This window comes from Moschus berezovskii, chromosome 10 (assembly GCF_049115385.1).
Source record: "Moschus berezovskii isolate FMDL1 chromosome 10, NW_MosBer_1.0, whole genome shotgun sequence".
Classification (NCBI taxonomy): Eukaryota; Metazoa; Chordata; class Mammalia; order Artiodactyla; family Moschidae; genus Moschus; species Moschus berezovskii.
The window spans coordinates 45,440,184-45,464,610 of NC_142469.1; the positions used below are offsets into that span (position 1 = coordinate 45,440,184).

A 24,427-nucleotide genomic window follows, 5' to 3' on the forward strand; every position below is an offset into this window, starting at 1 on the left:
TGGACATGAGTTTGAGTGAGCTCTGGGAGTTGGTGATAGACAGGGAAGCCTACCATACTGGAGTCCATGGGGTCACAAAGAGTTGGCTACAACTGAGCGACTGAACTGAACTGAACGCTTAGATTAGGGTTTTCTGCTTCATCTGGTCTTTTGATCTTCACCTCATCTTTTGGCTTTGTTTCCTTTACCTGTCTTCCTGAATCCATCTCTCTTTAACTTTCTGGAATCCTTCAGTAAGCTGAAGGGCATTGAGTCCCAGTAAGAGCCCTGCAGATTTTTAGGTGCTATCGCTTAGTTAGAGAAAGCAAGGAGCAGCTCTGTCCGTACAATATTCCTGTAGGTGACTCCAGCTCCTTTTCCTTTCATTCCAGAGCTCTGAGAAATTGCCAGAGCAGATAGAGGAAGAAAACTCTCCTCTTGTACTCCCTACACCTTCCCATCAGGTGTCACGGGGAAGAAAAGAACAGTAGCCAAGGGAATTTCTGAGTTTTGAGTAGGAGGACACTTTGTCAATGCCTAAAAGTTTGTTAGTAACTGTACTTAGAGGATTGGGTGAGAACATTTGCACCCATGTGTTCGTTCATTCAGTTCAGTTAAGTCGCTCAGTCGTGTCCGACTCTTTGCAACCCCATGGACCGCAGCTCACCAGACCTCCCTGTCCATCACCAACTCCCGGAGTTTACCCAAACTCATGTCCATTGAGTCGGTGATGCCATCCAACCATTTCATCCTCTGTCATCCCCTTCTCCTCCTATCTTCAATCTTTCCCAGGATCAGGGTCTTTTCAAATGAGTCAGCACTTTCCATCAGGTGACCAAAGCATTGGAGTTTCAGCTTCAACATCAGTCCTTCCAACGAACACTCAGGATTGATCTTCTTTAGGATGGACTGGTTGGATTTCCTTGTAGTCCAAGGGACTTTCAAGAGTCTTCTCCAACACCACAGTTCAAAAGCGTCAATTCTTTGGTGCTAAGCTTTCTTTATAGTCCAACTCTCACATCCATACATGACTACTGGAAAACCCATAGCTTTGACTAGATGGACCTTTGTTGGGAAAGTGTTGTCTCTGCTTTTTAATATGCTGCCTTGGTTGGTCATAACTTTCCTTCCAAGGAGTAAACATCTTTTAATTTCATGGCTGCAGTCACTGTCTGCAGTGATTTTCCGTTCCATTCCATTCAGTCGCTCAGTCGTGTCCGACTCTTTGCGACCCCATGGACTGTAGCCTACCAGGCTTCTCCATCCATGGGATTCTCCAGGCAAGAATACTGGAGTGGGTTACCATTTCCTTCTCCAGGGGATCTTCCCGACCCAGGGCTCGAACCCGGGTCTCCCGCATTGGAGGCAGACACTTTAACCTCTGAGCCACCAGGAAGCAGTGATTTTAGAGACCCCCAAAATAAAGTCAGCCACTGTTTTCACTATTTCCCCATCTATTTGCCATGAAATGATGGCCCTAGATGCCATGATCTTAGTTTTCTGACTGTTGAGCTTTAAGCCAACTTTTTCACTCTCCTCTTTCACTTTCATCAAGAGGCTCTAGTTCTTCTTTGCTTTCTGCCATAAGGGTGGTGTCATCTGCATATCTGAAGTTATTGATATTTCTCCTAGCAATCTTGATTCCAGCTTGTGCTTCATCCAGCCCAGTGTTTCTCATGATGTACTCTGCATAGAAGTTAAATAAGTAGGGTGGCAATACACAGCCTTGACATACTCCTTTCCTTATTTGGAACCAGTGTGTTGTTCCATGTCCAGTTCTAATTATTGTTTCCTGACCTGCATACAGGTTTCTCAGGAGGCAGGTCAGGTGGTCTGGCATTCCCATCTCTTTCAGAGTTTTCCAGAGTTTATTGTGATCCACACAGTCAAAGGCTTTGGCATAGTCAATAAAGCAGATGTTTTTCTGGAACTCTCTTGCCTTTTCAATGATCCGGCGGATATTGGCAATTTGATCTCTGGTTCCTCTGCCTTTTCTAAAACCAGCTTGAACATCTGGAAGTTCACAGTTCACGTGTTGCTGAAGTGTGGCTTGGAGAATTCTGAGCATGACTTTACTAGAGTGTGAGATGAGTGCAATTGTGCGGTAGTTTGAGCATTAATCTCCCCGCTACAGATCACTTTGAAGTAAAAAACATTCCTGGTTGAAACTTTCCTAAAGTTAGAATGAAAACTGACCTTTTCCAGTCCTGTGGCCACTGCTGAGTTTTCCAAATTTGCTGGCATATTGAGTGCAGCACTTTCACAGCATCATCTTTCAGGATTTGAAATAGCTCAACTGGAATTCCATCACCTTCACTAGCTTTGTTTGTAATGATGTTTCCTAAGGCCCACTTGACTTCCCATTCCAGGATGTCTGCTCTAGGTGAGTGATCACACCGTCGTGATTATCTGGGTCGTGAAGATCTTTTTTGTACAGTTCTTTTGTGTATTCTTGCCACCTCTTCTTTATATCTTCTGCTTCTGTTAGGGCCATACCATTTCTGTCCTTTATCAAGCCCATCATTGTATGAAATGTTCCCTTGGATTCTCTAATTTTCTTGAAGAGATCTCTAGTCTTTCCCATTCTGTTGTTTTCCTCTATTTCTTTGCATTGATCTCTGAGGAAGGCTTTTTTTTTATCTCTCCTTACTATTCTTTGGAACTCTGCATTCAAATGGATATATCTTTCCTTTTCTCTTTTGCTTTTCGCTTCTCTTCTTTTCTCACCTATTTGTAAAGACCTCCTCATATAGCCATTTTGCCTTATTGCATTTCTTTTTCTTGGGGATGGTCTTGATCCCTGTCTCTTGTACGATGTCAGTAACCTCCGTACATAGTTCATAAGGCACTGTATCAGATCTAGTCCCTTAAATCTATTTCTCACTTCCACTGTATAATCATAAGGGATTTGATTTAGGTCTTACCTGAATGGTCTAGTTGTTTTCCCTACTTTCTTCAATTTAAGTCCGATCTGAGGATTTCATGATCTGAGCCACAGTCAGCTCCTGGTCTTGTTTTTCCTGACTGTGTAGAGCGTCTCCATTTTTGGCTACAAAGAATATAATCAATCTGATTTCGGTGTTGGCCATCTGGTGATGTCCATGTGTTCATGGACACCTTGTAATTACTGCTTCCAACCTTCTGCAAGCCCTTTATCCCCCTCAACCATCACCGTGGCTGAAGAATCTCCATGTCAAGGCTTCTAAAGATTTTATCACAGACTACCTAAAACTTATTAAAAGAAAGACTTTAAGAACTCATCTCTGACTTAATCTCTGGAGGTAGGGCTTGTAAACCTGCATTTTAAATAACTCCCAGGTGGTTCTCACTCACACTTAAGTTTGAGAGCCTCTGCATTGTGTTCTGAAAGCAATATAGTTAGTTCTTCTGCTCTCTCTGGGGCTAGAGCAGTGATGTGATGAAAAAGCAAAATGACTTTTGACCTCAGGATTTTTAATATATTCACAAGCTAAGTTGAAATGACAGAGCCCTGAGATGTTTGCCTTTGGGCATGCTGTGCTTCATTTTATCCTGTCAGTTCCCTGGTGATCTTTTCTGACCTTAAAAGGCTTTTTAAGCCCTTGACTTTAGGAAAGTTTCAACCAGGAATGTTTTTGACTTCAAAGTGATCTGTAGCGGGGAGATTATTTCTGGCATGTGTCATAATGATAAGATGAGCTGAGAGTGAGGGAGGGGAAATGCTCCCAGGTGGTCCTGGTCCTATGAAACAGGCAGTGTTTTGATCATTCTTAACTTAAGCTGCTTTATTGTCACAAAATCCAGGAATGTCTCATCATGAGAGTTGATGTCCATAAATAAACCTATCTAACAACGCTTCAGATATGTTTTCAGAATTCAGGAAAGTGTCTGTGTGTGTGTGTGTGTGTGTGTGTGAAGTCTTTTATGAACTTTCTGTCCAGGACTACAGCTATCAGCCCTCATAGTTTTCACCCTGTCCATACACGTCTTTCCCCAACACGTTTGTTTTTTTACCAATGACTTGTGTGAAGCATTCCCTGATCCTTCCCAAGTTCCTTGATGGGAAAAGGAACCAGGTTGGAAATATTACCCGTGAGCCATCCAACATGGATTTGAGTATTAAATTCTGGGAGAGAGTGAAGGTCAGGGGAGCCTGGGGTACTGCAGTCCACAGGGTTGCGAAGAGTCAGACATGACTTAGCAATTGAACAACAACAGCAACAACTTTATTGGTTAGGGTGGATAAGCACCAGGATTTGCTGGAAGAAATGTATTTTCTTGGGTCTGATTTCAGCAGGGTTGGTTGAGGTGTCTGTTGTTTGTCATCAGTTCTAGGCCTATTCTAGGTCCATGTGGTCTGACTGAGGCCCATTCTGAAACTGTAACTCTGGCTGGAACTGAACCCACATGGCCAGGACTTGAATCCATCCAAAACCAAGCTTTGGACTTGAACCTATGGTCTTTTAACTGAGATCACATTTGGTTTCAGGACATAATGAAGCTGAGGTTCTTGATGTCTTATCACAAAAAAGAACTCAGTGGGAGACAAAGTGATAGGTGAGAAGTGAATTTATTTAGAGAGAAACACACTCTACAGACAGAATGTGGGCCATCTCAGAAGGCGAGAGTGGCCCCCAAATATGGCCTGGTTAATTACCCAACCCATAAAGGGCTGGGTAATTTCACAGATCAATTTAAGGGTTTCCCTGGTGGCTCTGTGGTAAAGAATCTGCCTACAGATGCAAGAGACGTGGGTTCCATCCCTGGGTTGGGAAGATCCTGTGGAGAAGGAAATGTAGCCCACTCCAGTTTTCTTCAGCTCAGTTCAGTCACTTAGTCATGTCCGACTCTTTCTGACCCCATGAATCACAGCACGCCAGGCCTCCCTGTCCATCACCAACTCCTGGAGTTCACTCAAACTCATGTCCATCAAGTCGGTGATGCCATCCAGCCATCTCATTCTCTGTCGTCCCCCTCTCCTCCTGCCCCCAACCCCTCCCAGCATCAGAGTCTTTTCCAGTGAGTCAACTCGTCACATGAGGTGGCCAAAGTATAGGAGTTTCAGCTTTAGCATCAGTCCTTCCAATGAACACCCAGGATTGATCTCCTTTAAAATGGACTGGTTGGATCTCCTTGCAGTCCAAGGGACTCTAAAGAGTCTTCTCCAGCACCACAGTTCAAAAGCATCAATTCTTCGGCGATCAGCTTTCTTCACAGTCCAACTCTCACATTCATACATGACCACGGGAAAAACCATAGCCTTGACTAGACGGACCTTGGTTGGCAAAGTAATGTCTCTGCTTTTTAATATGCTGTCTAGGTTGGTCATAACTTTCCTTCCAAGGAGTAAGCGTCTTTTAATTTCATGGCTGCAGTCAGCATCTGCAGTAATTTTGGAGCCCCCAAAAATAAAGTCTGACACTGTTTCCACTGTTTCCCCATCTATTTCCCATGCAGTGATGGGACCAGATGCCATGATCTTTGTTTTCTGAATGTTGAGCTTCAAGCCAACCTTTTCACTCTCCTCTTTCACTTTCATCAAGAGGTTTCTTAGTTCCTCTTCACTTTCTGCCTTAAGGGTGTGTCATCTGCATCTCTGAGGTTATTGATATTTCTCCCGGCAATCTTGATTCCAGCTTGTGCTTCTTCCAGCCCAGCGTTCCTCATGATGTACTCTGCATAGAAGTTAAATAAGCAGGGTGACATTATACAACCTTGACGTACTCCTTTTCCTATTTGGAACCAGTCTGTTGTTCCATGTCCAGTTCTAACTGTTGCTTCCTGACCTGCATACAGGTTTCTCAAGAGGCAGGTCAGGCGGTCTGGTATTCCCATCTCTTTTAGAATTTTCCACAGTTTGTTGTGATCCACACAGGGAAATCCCATGGACAGAGGAGCGTGGTAGGCTACAGTCCATGGGGTTGCAAAAGAGTCTGACATGACTTAGCAACTAAATGAAACATGAGTGGGAGGATTATTCCAACTATTTTGGGGAGGGGAGTAGGGATTTCCAGGAACTGGGGCACTTCTCACTTTTTAATTTTTATCAGTCAGCCTCAGAACTGAAATAGTGCTGGTGGATGTGTCAGTTAGCTTGCTGATGTGTTGTTCAGTCGCTAGTTCAGTTCAGTTCAGTCACTTAGTCGTGTCCGACTCTCTGAGACCCCATGAACCACAGCACGCCAGGCCTCCCTGTCCATCACCAACTCCCGGAGTTCACTCAAACTCATGTCTATTGAGTCGGTGATGCCATCCAGCCATCTCATTCTCTGCCGTCCCCGTCTCCTCCTACCCCCAATCCCTCCTAGCATCAGACTCTTTTCCAGTGAGTCAACTCGTTGCATGAGGTGGCCAAAGTATTGGAGTTTCAGCTTTAGCATCAGTCCTTCCAATGAACACCCAGGATTGATCTCTTTTAGAATGGACTGGTTGGATTTCCTTGCAGTCCAAGGGACTCTCAAGAGTCTTCTCCAGCACCACAGTTCAAAAGCATCAATTCTTCGGCGATCAGCTTTCTTCACAGTCCAACTCTCACATCCATACATGACCACGGGAAAAACCATAGCCTTGACTAGACGGACCTAAGTTGTGTCCAATTCTTTGTGAACCCATGGACTGTAGCACTTCAGGATCCTCTGTTCTCCACTATCTCCCAGAGTTTGCTCAAATTCATGCCATTGAGTCAATGATGCTATCTAACCATCTCATCCTCCGCACCCTTCTCATTTTGCCTTCAATCTTTCCCAGCACCAGGGTCTTTTCTAATGAGCCGGTTCTCTGCATCAGGTGGCCAAAGTACTGGAGCTTCAGTTTTAGCAACAATCCTTCCAATGAATATTCAGAGTTGATTTCCTTTAGGATTGACTCGTTTGATCTTCTTGCAGTCCAAGGAACTCTCAAGAGTCTTCTCCAGCACCACACCTCCTGTGTAGAGGAAGGATAAAGCAAGTCCAAACTGCTTGAGTGAGACAAACACCAAGAAAGAGAAAACACAACATTAGGGGATTCAAAAGAGGCAGGAAGGGGTTCTTTCCCAAGCAGGCCAGGGCACAGAGACATCCTCTGGGCATTTTCCATAAGACTAGCCCAGAGCCAACTTTATTAGGCTATAGACTAGGCAGTAGTGTGATTTTTAGACAGAGTTCCCAGCCCCAAAGAGTGGTTCCAATGTTTGTCATTCTATTATACTTTGTTCTTCTAGGTCTTGAAAGTTTTCATCTTGATGATTTCTTTCTTTAACATGGATACTTCTCATGAGGCCTAAGTCATGCTGAGCTAATATCTTGATACTTAGCTACATCCTTAGGATAGGGAGGAGGAAACTAATTGACAGTTCAGTGTACACAATCCTATCTAAGCTGCAGCTTGAGATGGGCTTGAAAGGGAAATAAAGTGTGTTTCAAGTGTAGTGATAGAAGTAGGAGGGAACTAAAAATAAACTGATTAGTTCATCTTAGAAGCTGGCTCAAGCTATCCTTTGAGGTTTCCCACTGATAACAAAGGAGTGTTTGACAGGCTTTAAATGGGATTAATGCAGTCTTTTTTGATGGACTGAAAAAATTAATAATAGCCTTTCACATTGAAAGACTTTCAACTTTGCTTTTACTTAGCAATTCTACTCTTAAGAATTTAACATGATAAAATAATTACTAATACACACAGATTTGGTTTATTATTCACTTTTTAATTCAAGAATTATTTATTGAGCACATTCTACATTGCCAGGTACAGTTCTAAAAACTGAGGTTACAGCAATAATCAAAGCAAACAAAGTCCCTGACCTCACGGAGTTTATGTGTTAGTTGGAAGAGACAGGTAATAAGCATGGTGTTACCAACTGTCATTGACAGTTTTCAGCCCACATTTTATTGGACTGATCCGTGTTTTTCTTCTAGAAAAATACGTTTTTCACTTGGTTTCTGGGACACTACATTCTTATTTCACTGCCTATCTCTCTCCACATCCTTTGATGGATTCTTCTCATCTTCTTGACCTTAAATTGGTCAACCCCAGAGCTAAGCCTTCAAATATTTCTTCCCTCCCTCTCTCAACATCAATATACTGATGATCCAAATTTATATTCCCAGGCTTCACGCACCTCTGAATTCCAGTCTTTCAAGTCCAACTGCCTACTTGACATCTCCATTTGGATGGCTTCCCAAACATAACATGACCACAAAAATCAAACCCTTGATTTTTCACCCCACATGACCCTTACTTGAGCCTTTCCCTTCTCAGTTAATGGCAACTTCATTTTTCTAATTACTCAGGTAAAACCTTGAAATTATCCTTGACTTCTTTCTTTTTCTCACAGTCTACCTCTGACCCATCAGATTTAGCTACAAAGAGGTCCATCACAGCTTTGTTTATAAAATGAAAACCTGACAGTGATCTAATCATTCAACAGGGAGATTGGCTAAATTATGGTACATGCAGCCATTAAAGATGATGCTCTAGGTTAACAGGTAAATGTTTAGTGAATTTCATTTATGGAACATTTCAAACATACTCAGTAATAGAGACTTGAGAATCCCCATCACCCAGCTATAGCAATCATCAGCCCACAGCCATTCTTGCTTCATTTACACACCTGTTTATCTCTCACCTCTTCATTGGATTGTTTTTAAGCAAATCCTAGACATCATCTTATGTATTATATGATAAATTACATATTTAAATATGATTTACTATAACCCTAACCACACGGAAACAGGGCCTCACCTGTACAGTAAGAAAGTTGTACATCTTATTCCAAACAAGTATTGGTTTGTCTGGTATTTTTAGAGCTTTACTCTGTTGAAGTGATTCTTAGCTAAACATGTCTGTTATAACCTTGGTAAGTATTTCCACTTTTGTTATTTATTAGTGGTATCTTGTCAAATATTAGTGGAAGTGTCAAATGTTGTGACTAAAGTAAAATATCATTGAAATTTAAAGTATAAAAATGATGTAAATATTATATAATTGTATATTAAATAATAATATATTTTATTATTTAATATATGTAAATATTAACATTGTTACAAAAACAGATTATAAAGAAGTACAAGTTCACTTTTGTTTTATATGTATATGTATATATTGTTGTTGCTTAGTTGCTAAGTTATGTCCAGTTCTCTCACCATCCTATAGACTGTAGCCTGCCAGGCTCCTCTGTCTATATGATTTCCCAGGCAAGATTACTAGAGTGGGTTGCCACTTCCTTCTCCAGGGGATCTTCCTGACCCAGGGGTCAAACCCATATTGGCAGGCAGATTCTTTAACACTGAGTCACCTGGGAAGCCCATATATTACATACTATATATATAGCTTCCCAGGTGTCACTTGTGGTAAAGAACCCATCTGCCAATGCAGGAGACATAAGAAATGAGGGTTCGATCCATGGGTCGGGAAGATCCCCTGGAGGAGGGCATGGCAACCACTCCAGTATTCTTGCCTGGAGAATCCCATGGACAGAGGAGCCTGGCAGGCTATAGTCCATGGGGTCATAAAGAGTTGGACACAACTGAGCGACTTCACTTTCACTTTCATATGTTATATTATAATATATATGAATAGGAAAAAGTCTGACAGGATAGCTATATCTGAATTGTGATATTATGAATGATTGTTGATATCTTCTTTTGCTTGTGTATATTCTCCACGGTGAACAGGTATTACACGAAGAAAAGAGAATGGGGTTTGGGGGAAGATGTTAATGATAGCTCCGTATCTTTCTAAATTTGATTAATTCAGGTTGGTTACTTCACATTGTGAAACAGAAATAACCACCTAGTGGAGGTAAGGATCCTAGTTAGTCAGCTTCTGTGTTCTCTCTTGACAGCCTCTAATCAAATGTTGCTACATTAATATCCATGGCTACAGCTGTTGTTCAGTTGTCAAGTCATGTCCGAATCTTTGCAACCCCTTGGACAGCAGCATGTCAGGCTCCTCTGTCCTTCACTATCGCCTAAACTTTGCTCAAATTCATGTCCATTGAGTTGGTGATGCTATCTAACCATCTCATCATCTGCTGTCCCCTTCTCCGTTTGCCATCTATCTTTGCCAGCACTGGGGTCTTTTCCAATGAGTTAGCTCTTCGCATCAGATGGCCAGAGTATTGGAGCTTCAGTATTAGTCCTTCTAATGAATAGTTAGGGTTGATTTCCTTTAGGGTTTACTGATTTGATCTCCTTCCTGTCCAGGGGACTCTCAAGAATCTTCTCCAGAACCACAATTTGAAAGCATCAGTCCTTGGGCACTCAGCCTTCTTTATGGTCCCTCTCTCACATCCATACATGACTATTGGAAAACCATAACTTTGACTATACGGACCTTTGTCGGCAAAGTGATGTCTCTGCTTTTTAATATGCTGTCTAGGTTTATCATAGCTTTCCTTCCAAGGAGCAAGTGTCTTTTCACGGCTGCGGGTACCATCCACAATGATTTTGGAGCCCCCAAAATTAAGTCTGTCACTGCTTCTATTTTTTCTATTTGCAATGGCTACAGTTGGGTTTCTCAACTTCAGCTCTACTGACGTTCTAGAGTAGATAATTTTTTGTTGTGGAAAGCTATTCTTTTCACTGAAGGGTGTTTTGAGGTATCCCTTGTCTCTACTCATTAGAAGCCAGTATCATCCTCCCCTGACTCTCACCGGTTGTAACAAAATGTCTTCAGAAATTGTCAATTGTCCTTGAGGAGGCAAAATTACCCCTGGTTGAGAACCACTGCACAGCAAGCAGCATGTGTGTAAATTGAAATGTATGGTGTCTAGGAGATTAGCAGTAAAAATGTTCTGTTTCACTCGTTTTTGTTGGCTGAAACCTCAAGGAGGATGTAATTTATGATCTAGTGAATGCTGCTTTTGTGGTGTACTGACCTCCACCTTTAATTAACCAACCTATGAGTCAGTGGTTAATGATTATCTGCATTTTGGAAACATATCCAGAAATGACTGAGACGAGTTCAAGTTTGTAAGAAAAGCAAAGGTGAAAAATTGCTTGTCAGCTCTGTGAGTGATCATTTAGATTCATCTCTCCAGCCTACCAACTGATGCATTTCCTGATTCATTACCATCAGCAACACATGGAAATACTGTATAGAAGTTTAAAATAGGAGATTCTTTCCTAGAAAATTAATGATGCTACATCCATATAAACTGTTCCTTTTTATTAATAATAAACACATAGAGACAGCTGTAAAAGAGAAAAGGGCCTTTACATAGTACTTTTATTTGGATAGTAAATATGTTCCCCCCATAATGGAAACATTATTAGAGAGCCACAGACATGAGATAAGGGAAAACATGAGGTCATTTTGCCCATTCTCTTCAAGAGCTACAGTGTTCTGTGTTCCCCTCCTCCACTCCTAGTTCAGAGTCTCATTAAATATCCACATTTTAATATTATAGGATATTCTTCATGTTTCCCCTTGAAGAAGAATTCAACAGATAAGCGGAAGGTATAAGTTAGTGGTATCACAAGCTTCAAAAGATGACTTCTTTTGTTAGTGGCACTATGTTGGCAGCATAGAAATTAAAACTTCTAAGAAATGTGTCAGACATTGGTGATCCACAATCACCACAAGCACAAGACAAATCATATCTTAAATAGCTTCACACAATTATAAAATTTAAGAGTGCAACTGAGGGATCTTGAGTTTTAGTGGTTTCTAGCAACTGTTCAGTTCAGTTCAGTTTAGTCGCTCAGTCATGTCCGACTCTTTGCGACCCCATGAATCACAGCACGCCAGGCCTCCCTGTCCATCACCAACTCCCGGAGTTCACTCAAACTCATGTCCATCAAGTCGGTGATGCCATCCAGCCATCTCATTCTCTGTCGTCCCCTTCTCCTCCCGCCCCCAATCCTTCCCAGCTTCAGAGTCTTTTCCAGTGAGTCAACTCATCGCATGAGGTGGCCAAAGTATTGGAGCTTCAGCTTTAGAATTCAGAGAATACTGTGTAAGATAAATATCTTAAACAAATATCGTTATATTTTCTTATATTTTGAAGCATCTCTGGTCTCTACCCATTAGGTGCCAGTAGCATCCTCCCCTGACTCTCACTGCTTATAACAAAATGTCTTCAGAAATTGCCAATTGTCTTCTAGGAGGCAAAATTACTTCTTCCTTTGGAATCAATGCTTAAAGCTTGTTTTTCATAACATCCAGGGTTTTCTTTAATGATAATTAATAAAAATAATCACTATTAATTGAATAACTTCTATAACCATGCATTATATAGGTATTGAACATTTAATTTTTATGCAATCTTTGTAATCCTATGAGATATATATCTATTTACACGAGAAAACTGAGACTCACAGAAGTTATTTTGCCCAAAGTCTCACAGTTTCTGAAAGGCAGGGTCCTGATTCAGTTCAGGTGTAACACCACAGCTCATGTTGTTTAAGTAGTCAAGGGCTGTGATGTTTTGTCTGAGAGTTTGTGTCAGGAAAAATGAACTTGCTTGGTATCTTTAAAACAGAGCCCATCTGCAATAGCCAGAGAGTTACATCTAGGAAAAAACCAAAATTCAACCATAATGAAACCCACAGGAGCCTGAGGACCTAGAGCGCTCAGAGAGTGGACTGTATCAGGTTGAGTTTTGTTACATGCAGAGATATAGCCCAAGTGCTTTGTGCAGTGACAAAGATTCCACTGGGTCTTTCTTAAGCCAGGAGGATTTTAGAAAGGAGGGCTCCTTATGGAAAATTGAAACGGAGACTGTAATTTCCCACCTAGGGACTGGGGGGGTTCCATATTTGTTCTCTATTGTTCATGCTATAGGCTGTCCATGGGGTTGCAGAGTCAGACACAACTGAGAGACTTAACAACAACAAATAGGCTGTCAAAGGCAGAGGGCAAGTCGGCAAGGGTAGTCTGACATAAAAGCAGGGAAAATGCAAGCACAGAATATGCAAAAATATGCCACAGCTAAAGAAAGCAAACTCAAACCCAAACCTCAACTGGGCTGTGAGAAAGAAGTCTACTCACAATTGAAAGGAACAGTCAACCCTGGACTTCAGGCTGTGAGCATTCAGCCTGATTAATTAAGGTCAAGGTGGTGATGGAAATACCAGCTGGGGAGCATTTTGCTGAAAGATAAATTTGTTCCTCTGTATCTCTGCAAGACAGCAGGGAGGTGTGTGTTTGGAGCTAAATTAATTTGATTTACATCATGCCATGGTAACTTCTGTTCTCTCTCCCTGCTGTCAGATGTCTTAGCTGGCTTTTTCCCCCTCTTTCCCACCCACATATTTCATAACACGAGGAGAAAGCACGGGTTGGCTTCAGGCAAAATTTAGAAATGGAATAACTTTAATTTGATTATTCTGCATCCAGCGCTATTCTCTCCTCCCCCTACCCTTCTTTCTTGAGGGAGAGAAGTTGTAAACCTGAGCATATACGTGTGATGTATTCTTACAATGTGCTTCATGGCACAAGCTGCTTGACAATCGGAATTTGTTCCTTGCAGCAAAATCTGGCAGCTCACCTATCCTCCTCCTGTGTTTCTTCCACAACACTAATACTAGAAAATGAAGTTATGGCCCAGGATCCCGTTAGGACTGTGCTCTTTCTGGCCGTGTAGTTTTCAGAGCCTGGGCTGGAGGGCGCCTCCTCGGGGACCCTCGAGGTGGGGCTGGGCCGGGAGTCTGGCTCAGGCGAGCTGCCTGCGTCCCTGGGACCCCGCCTGGCCCGCCGTTCCGCGCGCCCTTGCCAGCCGGGCTGGATAAGGTTACGCCGAGGCTTCCTTGAACAGAGGAAGAGAGGCGGGTCCGGGGCCTGCGGGGGAGTTCCCACAGTTGGCAGCTCGGGCCCGCGGGGCCACATCCCCGCTGCGGGTGGGCGCGTGCGGGCGGTGGAGCGGAGCCCCGGGCCGGGCCAGCCCGCCATGGCGCGGGAGAGGCTGCCCGGGAGGGGCTGCCGTGCCCTGCGCCGCTGTCTGCTCGCCGCCGCTCTGCTGCTCGGCCTGCGGCTCTGCGCGGAGCTGCAGCGCGCCGGGCCCCAGCCCCGAGCCCCCAGCTCCCCGCCAGGCCAGGCCCCCCGACCGCCCGGGTCGCACCTGCAGCCCGCGCCCGGCCAGCTGCGCGGCGCCCGCCGGAGGCAGGTGACCTACGTGCGCAGCGGGCGCCGAGCGCCGGCGGGGGGCGGCAGGAGTGGGACGCCGGAGCCCGGCTGCTGCGCCCTGCGCGGGCGTCCCCGCCTGAAGGTCAGTTGCAAAAGATGCAATCTTGGTCTTTAGCCCGGGATCCCCCGCCCGGACTCGCTCCAGAGCCCTCAACTCCAGGCATCCGCGGAGTGCCCAAACTGCGACCTTCAAAAAAACCCATAAAACAAACAAAAAAATCTTTTGCTTCCTCTCTCACCTCTGCGCTCTCTTAAGCAGCACCACTGGTGGCATCCTTCAATGCCCAGATTCGATGAAGTGGGAGCCGGGTTCATTCAATAATCAACTAGTATTTGCTGAGTGTTCACTGTGTGCCAGGCCCACTGTTACGCGGGCATCCAGCAGCGAAGCACCAAGGCCTGCTCTCAAGGAGCTTACTTTTTTGGGGGAGGAGGGGGAAGAGCGGGAAAGAAAGGAGTTCTGGTTTTGTTTGTATTTTCTGCTCCTCCCGGTTTTCTCCGTGAGGCCTGCACAAAGCTGAGTGGGTAGCCACTGTGAATTGCTTTTCCACTCTACCTTCATGGCAGTGATGAAGATCCACTCAGTCGAATTTTCCTTGAATTCCACCGCAGACGTCGTCGGCAGGGTGGTGAGCGGAGGGTGAGAAGTCCAGCCCCCAGCACCACTTAATGGAAAATTAATTGGACCTGGAGGACTGAAGTAATAACCTGGATTTGTCTTACAACACAAACAGCGTTGGTCTCCCTACCTCATTAACTTCTTGGCTCACGCATTGAGTAGTTATTTTATTCAATTTTGACCTCTGAGTTTTAAGCCTCTGGCCTTCTATCTGCCTCTTGGAGCTCAGTAATTTACTTGGTACTTGGGAATGAAAAGATTAAGAACTGAAGGTCTGAGCTTGCCTGGTCTTTATACCCATCAACCCTAACCACATCCTTTGGGGCAGCTTCTTTCTGTTGCCTTGCTTTTCCTCTTTCCTTTTAAACATCCCCCCCCCCCCCCATTGGGGAGAGAGAAAAACTCTTCTTTGGACTCTACTGCTTTCTTTAACTCCTAACCTACTTTTCAATGGCATGTCTGCCAGTTTCCTCTGTTTTCCTTTCTGTCACTTCCTCTTCAAGCCTTGACCTCTGTCTTTCCTCACCGCTGCTGTCCCTGTCTAATCCATCAGTGTTATCTTCCTGGATAAATCAGACATCTATATCTGAAACCTCATTTCCTATGTTAAGTCTTAGTTTGCTCTTCTAGAGCAATGTAGTCACTTCCTTCATTCTTCTAAGGCACTTCCCATGATACCATGTTTGCCAAAGGCTTTTAAACACCCTTTTGCAAAGGTAAGCGCTTACCAGGACAATCCTGATGACCATGCTGCATCAGGGGCTGGGGTACAACATGAGCTCAGAGTCTAGTAGGGGAGGCACAGAGCACAGACATCCAATAATGTGTCAAATGCTATAATTAAAGTCTTGAACTCTGCTTGAGGAGTCAAGAAAGGCTAACCTGGAGGGGCCATTTGACTCAGGACTTAATATTGCTTAGGACTTCAGGTTCTTTTGTCCCTCTGGATGTTCTCAAATGTTCCATCTTGGGCACCCCTAACGCAACCTTGCACTTGCCTTTTCACATCTGCTCTCAGCCTCCATTGTTTCACTTTTACCTGTTGAAGAATCATTCTTAAATCAGCCTCCACTTCAGACAACAGAATCGATAACTGGAGCCTCAAATGGAAAGGTTTGGAATGCATAGACTCAAAGGGCCTCTGGAGGGCAAGCTCATATCTGCTTCCTTTAGGAGGCTGCTGTAGTGATTCCTGCTGGAGACGGTGGTGACTTAGAGTGGCTTAAGTGGAGGTGTGAGAAGTGGTCTAACATTGGATATATTTTGCAGGAAGATGAGAAAGGAGTAGTTTTTGTTGTTTTGTGTTTTCGGGGGAGTGGATGGAAATCAGGAGTTTTGTTTCAAACATCTTGAGTTTGAGTTATCCTTTGGACATCCATTTGGAAATGTCACATAGGCAGTTGGACATAGGATTCTGAAATTGGAGGAAATGTCCAGGCTGAAGATAGAGATGTGGGAATCCTCTGTGTACAAGTAGCTCTTTTAAAGCTGTGAGACTACAGGAGATCACCTGGGCAGTGAAGGTTGCTAGCAAAGACAGAGATGCAAGTCTGAGCCCTGGGACTCAGTTTTAAAAGTAAATTTTAAAAAAGGAAATATTTGCATAGAACCTCACATGTTGTAAGCATTCAATAATGGTTGCTTTAATTTTTACTAATCTGTCCCGAGTCTTTAGCCTCAACCATTCCCTAAATATCATTTGTTATAACTTCTTTCCACTCCTTTGGTTTATGCTGATTCTTTTACCCCCATCGTATGATTCATGCCCTTTCCATCATTGAACATTCAGGTCAAGGATTGTGGCCCAGAAACCTTTTTTCATCATTCCTACTTCCTTGCTAATCTTTCACCAGTTTGGGAGACAACAGAAATGCCTTCTGATTTGTGAGTTGCCTTGTACGTGTTGTGACCTAATAATCTATTTTAGATTGAATGTTTTGTCTGCACAGTTGTTCATGATGGAAAGGATCACATTTCCCAGCGACCCTTAGTAAATGTTTATTCCCAAGATACCAATAAGTAAAAAATAAGAATCTTATTATTTCAACCTATTATGTATGTATGTAAATGTCTTTGGTTAAAAATATATAAGAAATAATTGAGTGAACATAGCAATTAAAATAACTATATTTTTAAAGTATTGTTTTAGGTTTTAGCCTCTTAAAGAAAAAAATTTCCCTGGATTTTCTTCCCCCTAGCTAGTTAGTTATTTTCTTATTTTCAAGGTATACAGTCTGACTTTCCCAAATTCCTAGATAGTGGGAATCTTGAATTTGTTTTTCCATTATTTCACAATCAAATTAAAATGTTCCTCCAAACTGGAAAGAGCAGCTATCTAGTCTGTTCTCCCTGTTTAGGGAACAGAGTGCAATGGCCCCTGTCTCCCCAGGGATAAGTCTTGTTCCTTTTTAGCCTCCCGTCGAGACGAGGTGAAATATAAACTGAATGCACAGTTAATTAATGTAATAAGTTTGGAAATAATGTGTTAAATTCCTTGGATCCTATTTTATTTAAATTTTGTTTGTTGAGGATAATGATAAACAATATTACTTAGGTTCTTGGATACTTTGCCGTAGGCACCTACCAGATTGGTGAAGGAGAAAAAGTTCCATTCTATTTTGAGGATGGCTTTCTGGGTGGATGAAAACCTGCATGAAATAATTGGGTTGCCAAGTGTTTCTTGTCAATGTGCTTCCTTTGCAGGTGTTAGAGGCACAAAAATTCAGCAATTATATTGCCACTTTAATCATAGCTTATGCTTCTCTTAAAGCAAATAATCTGTTATAAAAAAGAGAAATGATGTGTAGTCCTCATGTAATTCTTTTACTTTTTTCTTATCCTCTTCTTTCACCAAGCTACAAGAAATAGCTCTAAATATTAAATCCTCTTTCACATCAGAGGTTCTAATCTTACAGCATTATGAAATGAGGGCAAATGATACATGGTGGATAAACCCTGCCCCGTGGGATTAGAACTCCCCTAGAATCCGTACATTTTTGTATAGTACAGAAACTTTAAGCATACAAATATCACTGTAATTCTTTTTTATTCTTTTACTTTCTGTTTTCTGTCTGTGTTTTTTTTTTTTTAGACATTTACTGTGATTACATGGCTAAAGTTCTTCTGGGGGACATAAACAGAGGACTAATGATGGTCTTCTTGATTATACTTTTTTCTATAATCTTGGTTAGATGTTTCTTTTACAAGTTGGCAAGCTACCTAAAAGTATTAAAATATATGGCTCATATGCCCAGGAGAAGTACTGTTGACAAAAAATTAATCAGTAGTCAATCTAAGAAAGAAATGGAAAATTTTACTTGAACCAAAGTATTATAGTAGTCTCCTGAGTGTTATAACCCAGGAGACAATCTCTCAGAGAACTTTGAGAACTGCTCCAAAGAGGTAAAGGGGGAGGCCGTATAAGTGATTCTCTAGAAAGGGTACTGCAATCAAGCACACAGCTTGATGAAGAGTTACTGTTATTCGTAAGTAACAGATCTCTTTAAAGGTTTTAGCCCTTTTCTAAGTATGGGTTCATGAATTTACTCCTGAAAATATCTACCTATCTGAAGGCCTATCTTTTCTCAGAGCACAGAGTGCCTCATCCTGCTTTTGTCCTGAATTCCAGGATATTGTAGGTCAGTGAATGTAGTGGCTAATGACTTGATTCTTATAGAACTAGATAGTAGGCAACAGTCTCTGTTCTACAATCCCCTCCCTTTTGATCTTAATTTTGACCAAGGTTTGAGAGGCATTTCATGACCAACTTGTCCCGAGGCCCTAGGAACGCTCATTGCCAGGTCAGTCAAAGATTTCATTGATAGGCTGCTCAGTGCCCTGTTACTGCACTTGGCCCTGGTAACAATAGTCAAAAGCCTCTGGACCATGTGTTTTACTAGTCAGTTATGGTCTAGGAAATGTCTCTTGTTGTGTCTTCTTATATCTAAAGTTACACTGTTATAATCTTTGATCTTATAGGACAATGTATTTGGTCAATTGTTTAAACTTGCCTAATCATTGTTAATTTTATTGGAGGCTCCATCACACATTTGGTAGTACAAGAAATAATAATCTTGTGAAATAGGTAAAATACAAATAATATAGCTAGTAACATTAATGAAGTCCTAAGTGAGTATTTGGGCTTCCCTGGTGGCTCAGAGGTTAATGCATCTGCCTCCAATGCTGGAGACCCGGGTTCAATCCCTGGGTCGGGAAGATCCCCTGGAGAAGGAAACGGTAACCCACTCCAGTATTCTTGCCTGGAGAATCCCATGGACAGAGAAGCCTGGTAGGCTACAGTCCACGGGGTCGCAAAGAGTCGGACACAACTGAGTGACGGAACGGAACGGAAGTGAGTATTTAAGGTAAGAATTTCCATTAAGGAAGGCCCAGTATCTCTCCAGGTCACCTGACCTGGTCTGTTCCGTAGCAGTTGCTCTCCTTTCAGTTCAGTTCAGTTCAGTCGCTCAGTCATGTACGACTCTTTGCGACCCCATGAATCGCAGCACAGCAGGCCTCCCTGTCCATCACCAACTCCCGGAGTTCACTCAAACTCACGTCCATTGAGTCGGTGATGCCATCCAGCCATCTTATCCTCTGTCGTCCCCTTCTCCTCCCGCCCCCAATCCTTCCCAGCATCAGAGTCTTTTCCAGTGAGTCAACTCTTTGCATGAGGTGGCCAATGTATTGGAGTTTCAGCTTCAACATCAGTCCTTCCAATGAACACCCAGGACTGATCTCCTTTAGGATGGACTGGCTGGATCTCCTTGCAGTCCAAGGGACTCTCAAGAGTCTTCTCCAATACCACAGTTCAAAAGCATCAGTTCTTTGGCACTCAGCTTTCTTTATAGTCCGACTCTCACATCCATACATGACTACTGGAAAAATCATAGCCTTGACTAGACGGACCGTTGTTCGCAAAGTAATGTCTCTGCTTTTTAATATACTGTCTAGGTTGGTCATAACTTTCCTTCCAAGGAGTAAGCGTCTTTTAATTTCATGGATGCAGTCACCATCTGCAGTGACTTTGGAGCTCCCCCCCGCAAATTAAAACCAGCCACTGTTTCCCCATCTATTTGCCATGAAGTGATGGGACCAGATGCCACGATCTTAGTTTTCTGAATGTTGAGCTTTAAGCCAGCTTTGGGGAAGTACTAAATTGGCATTGTACATAAAGTTACCAAAAAGTCTGCGTGTATAAGCTGAGTGGTGGGTCATCGTGGTGTTTTACGGGATTGAGAAAGGAAGGTTGCCTTCTAAGAAATTATGTGGCTGGCTCCAGAAGAAAAAAAATTGACCTTTATGGCTAAGCTGATATTTCTGCCATTGGGGTGGTCTGGTTAATGAATAATGCAGGTGCACAATGCACACCGGAAGGGAGGGTGGAGGTCCAGACGGGTCGAGAACAAAGTTTATTTAAATTTTTCTTTTCTTGCTTTAAAATGTGAATTTTGTTTCATCAGAACTCATACAGGAGCAAAGCTTCCTGAAGAAATTTGTTCTCTCTTATCGGAGATATTTTGCTTGACATTTAATATGTTGGATAAAAAAGTGACTTCTGAGTCACAGAGCTACAGAACCCAGCAAAGTGCTGGCTTGGTGTGTTAGTTGCAGATCCTTTGGAACAGCGTGTCAGGGGAAAAATGCTGTTTCCTCTTCTCCTGAAAAACCATACGGCAAAATTCTGTCTTTTCTTCCTCCCTTCTTGTCATCCTCTTAGTTTTCTCATTCCATGATTGTCATCAAGAGGAAGGAGGAAAAATGGCGTAGTAGGCCCCTTGGTATATCCAACTGCCTTAAACATTGTTATTCTTTACAAAATACTTGAAGGTAGGTTTGAATTGCTTGTAAAATAAGGCCCAGCAGTAGTTTCCAGCGTCTTTAGGTTTCTGCTGTTTCCCTACATGTCTGTCCTTCAGGAGCAACATTCATTAATCCTCTCACATTGGCCTCAGGAGGCACAGCATTTTCATTTTAAACAGTCGTTGAGGGTAATTGAATGGATTCCAGCGATATGTGGGTGTGAAATAGCAGTTGCTTAGTTTCGTCAAAAAAATAAAAAGCAGGTTCTGATGAAAACTTTGATGGAGAGTAGGCTTCTGCACTCCTTCCAAACCTCACAGCTCCTCTGAGAGCATTCTGTGGGTAAAAGAACTGCTAATGGAGGCCCTACTGTTTTTCAACAATTGGTGGTGGAGATTTTAGGTTTTCTGTGTGCAATTCGTCCAGTTCATTTTCTCCAAGAAACAGGAAGCCTTATCATTTTTCTCGAATTGGATTTCATTTTTGGTCTATAAAGAGAATCAGAGCTGTGTAGTTCAACTGGAGACTGTTAAGAATAGTAGACATTTGATTTTTTTCCATCTGTGTTATGACATCTTTGGAGTCCTTGTGCTTATAAGTAGTTTGGTTCTTTATTCTGTGATTCGTAGGAAGTAGCAGGTGCCTGCTTCATTACCATGAGACTCACACTAAGGCACATTATCTACCAGCGTTGATAAGCTTCTCTTAAAAGCAGCCCTTGAGTTCTTTTAGATACCTCACATCAATCGTATTAATGACCTGTAGAATTTTCTATTAAAACAGGGTGGGAAAATTTGCTGTCCAAGAAGCATTTTTATCCTACTCAAATGATTGAAACAAAATTGACTTTTATGAGCTTTCTAGTCTATGACCATACGTAATTTAAACTAATAGCAAAGTGGCCTGTTAGTTTACAACTCAAGGAGGTAAATTGGGCCTGTGAAGAATTTTGTTTGAGCCACACAGTGTTTCAAGTAACTAAACATAAACATCTTCAGATGCAGCATATACTGTCCAGTGGAGTCCAGTTGAGCACTGTCTGCCTTTATATTATCTGATCTGTAAAGGCGTTTGAAGTTTCAACCCCTGAGCCAGGTGTCAAAATTTGCAATTACTTTTCCTAAAAAGTGACAAACCAGGTTAATGCTGCTAAGCTCAGTGGCAGCTCGGGACATAAATACTGAATACACAGAAACTAAGGATCCTTTTATGTCATTCCTAGTCAAGAGAGTTCAGTAACCTAAGGCTGGAGTTGGCTACTGGGGAGAGTAAGCTTTAGGGGAGTGTACTTAGTTAATACAATATTCTTTTGGTTATTAAAAAAAAAGACTCTGGCCTAGCTTAAGGAAAAAAAAAGAATTGAATTTATTGAGAAAACTTGGGAATTTATCACTGAATTGTAGGAAGAGGTAAATGATCATGATGTTGAGGAGAGAAGGAAAAAGGTTACTCTGGAAATCTCAGCTTTCCTTGGCCTTCTCCCTCCGGTGCCACCATAGTGAGACTCACCTCCCTTGACTCCTGGGCTGTGTCCATTAGATACTCACCCTGGATCAGCCAGTACTAGCCACAGGCCACAAACCTAGCCCAATATCCAAACTGTACCTCTGCCTCCCCCGTCCAGGGAGCCATTCTTAGAGAAAGAGTAAATTTTCTGAGTACCTAGAAATAGAGCCTAGGTATTTTTTTATATATAATAATCTCAGAGCTTAGCTTCTGTGCCTTTCCCTTTGTGTGTTTCTTTATTGGTTAATAGTTTCTCTATTTAGAACTGTTAGAGATAAACTTATTCCAAGTAGCACTCATCAATAAGTTGGTAACTTGTGCATACTTCTGATTTTTTTATTCAGTTTGGCATATATACACAAGATCTATATCTATGCAATATTTTTCTTTTTCTTTTATTTTTAAGTAAGACATTATTTGTGAGGACTTTTGTGGAGAAGATAAATATAATCAGTATTCAGCTCATGACCCCCACTAGGGTTCTCAAACCAAAGTTAGGGTTTTATGTTCTTTGTTTGATTCTTTTGTCTGTCAGTTCAGAGAGTTACTTTGCCAAAAAAGATCTGAAAAATTCTTCAGAGCATCTGAATATTTACAGCCTTCTTTGCAATTAGTTTGGGGTTCTTCAACATATGATTACTTCTGTATCAAGACTCTGATACAGATTGCAAATGGCAGAACCCAACTGAAGCTAGTGAAAACAGGGATTCACTGGAAGGGCACTTGGGTAGAATTGAAGAAAGACCTACAGAAACCAGAACAGCTCTCAGAACTTGATTATGGACTAAAATGTGTATTGAGGACATTGGTTATCCATGTTACCCATTTGTGGTGGGGGTTTAGTTGCTAAGTCTTGTCTGACTCTTGTGACCCCATGAACTGTAGCCCACCAGGGTCCTCAGTACATGGAATTCTCTAGGCAAGAATACTCGAGTGGGTTGCCGTTCCCTTCTCTCCAGATATTACCTATTATCAAATATATAATGGCTATTTGGGCTTTCCTCATAGCTCATTTGGTGAAGAATCTGCCTGCAATGCAGGAAACCTGGGTTTGAATCCTGGGTTGGGAAGATTCCCTGGAGAAGGAAATGGCAACCCACTCCAGTATTCTTGCCTAGAGAATGCCAGGGATGGAGGAACCTGGCAGACTACAGTCCATGGGGTTGCAAGAGCTGACATGACTTAGCGACTAACCACCACAACCAATGGGTATTTATCCTTCTTCTAGGCCCTACCTTTGAATTCCCTTCCTGTGTTTCAGGAATTCTCCACCTTTCTAAGAAAAAAAGGTAAAGAATAAATTTCCTTGGCTCTAAGGAGCATTCTTGTGACCTAGGCTTCACCATTCACATACACCTTCGTGAGAGTTTGGATTGTACTTTGGAGACCTGAAGAAGCAAGTTTCAGGACAAGGAACTCAGAGCCTCTGGTTCTCGTGGAGGCATCCAGGGCCTAGGGTGGTGGGATGAACAGTGGCGTCTGTGCCCAGTGGTGGGGCAGTGCAGGCTACACTGGTGCCCTTGGTGGTATTCCTCCTGCCCTTGAGATTCTGTTAGCTAATAAATCTTTAGTCAATTCCTTTTCTACTTAACTAGCCAGAGTGGTTTCTATTGTTTACAACCAAGAACCCTGGCAGATCAATAAATTAGAGTTGGCAGTTTGGAAGGTTACAACTGTAGCTTTCCCTCTTCAATTTTGCTTGCTCTATTTAATTCAGATTTTGGAACATGATGATTGGGGTCCGAATAACTATGGGCTAATGGACCTTTCCCTGACAAGATAATAACATTTAGTGCCAGACACTAAATCATACAAATCTGCTAACTTATCACTAGAGACACCAAGTTCTTTTTCATGCCGTTCTTTGTCTTGGGTATCTGGCAGGAGAGGCCAGTTTATGCTGTGATCACAAACAACCCTCGAATCTTAGGGCTCTGACTGACAAAGGTGTTTCTTGCTTGTGCTGCATATCTGTTGCGGGTTGGCAGGGGTTGGGTGCTGCTCTGCACTATCTTCATCCTCTCTCCAGACCCCAGACTGGAACATTGCCTGTCACCTCGGCAGAGGGATAACTGCTCTGGAGGCTCTTGTGTGGCATTATTAACTGTCCTGGCCAGAAGCCAGACTTAGCACTTGTGCTCACATTCCAATGACTAGAGCTGGTTGCTGGGCCCTACCCATGCAGGGGGCTGAGGTCTGTTGTGTGCTCAGAAGTCAGAGAGCAGGAACTGCTTGGTGAGTAGCACTTATGGCCACCACACTATGGTAACCCTTCAATCATCCGTATCTAAATGGACACCTCTAGGTCATGTCTCAAGTTCGCTGTTTCCACTGCCTCGCTGAATCTGCACGTTTGGCAGTATTGAATAAAGCATGGGAGGCTCTTTTCAAGGGACATAGATCTAAAATGAAGCAGACACCTGAATTTAGCAGAAC

At 42.7% G+C, this 24,427-nt stretch overlaps 1 protein-coding gene across 2 annotated transcripts in view; it reads left to right on the plus strand.

Annotated features, from left to right (window-relative positions):
• The first annotated feature begins 13,606 nt into the window (after positions 1–13,606).
• Positions 13,607–24,427, plus strand: part of METTL24 (methyltransferase like 24) — a 163,473-nt gene continuing 152,652 nt past the window's right edge. The window contains exon 1 of one of the 2 annotated variants that reach the window (XM_088840636.1): positions 13,607–14,146. In XM_088840636.1, coding sequence (XP_088696762.1) covers positions 13,829–14,146 — 318 coding nt within the window. In that variant the 5' untranslated portion in view covers positions 13,607–13,828. The remainder of the gene's footprint in view (positions 14,147–24,427) is intronic. The other variant, XM_055432956.2, reaches the window with a different exon arrangement.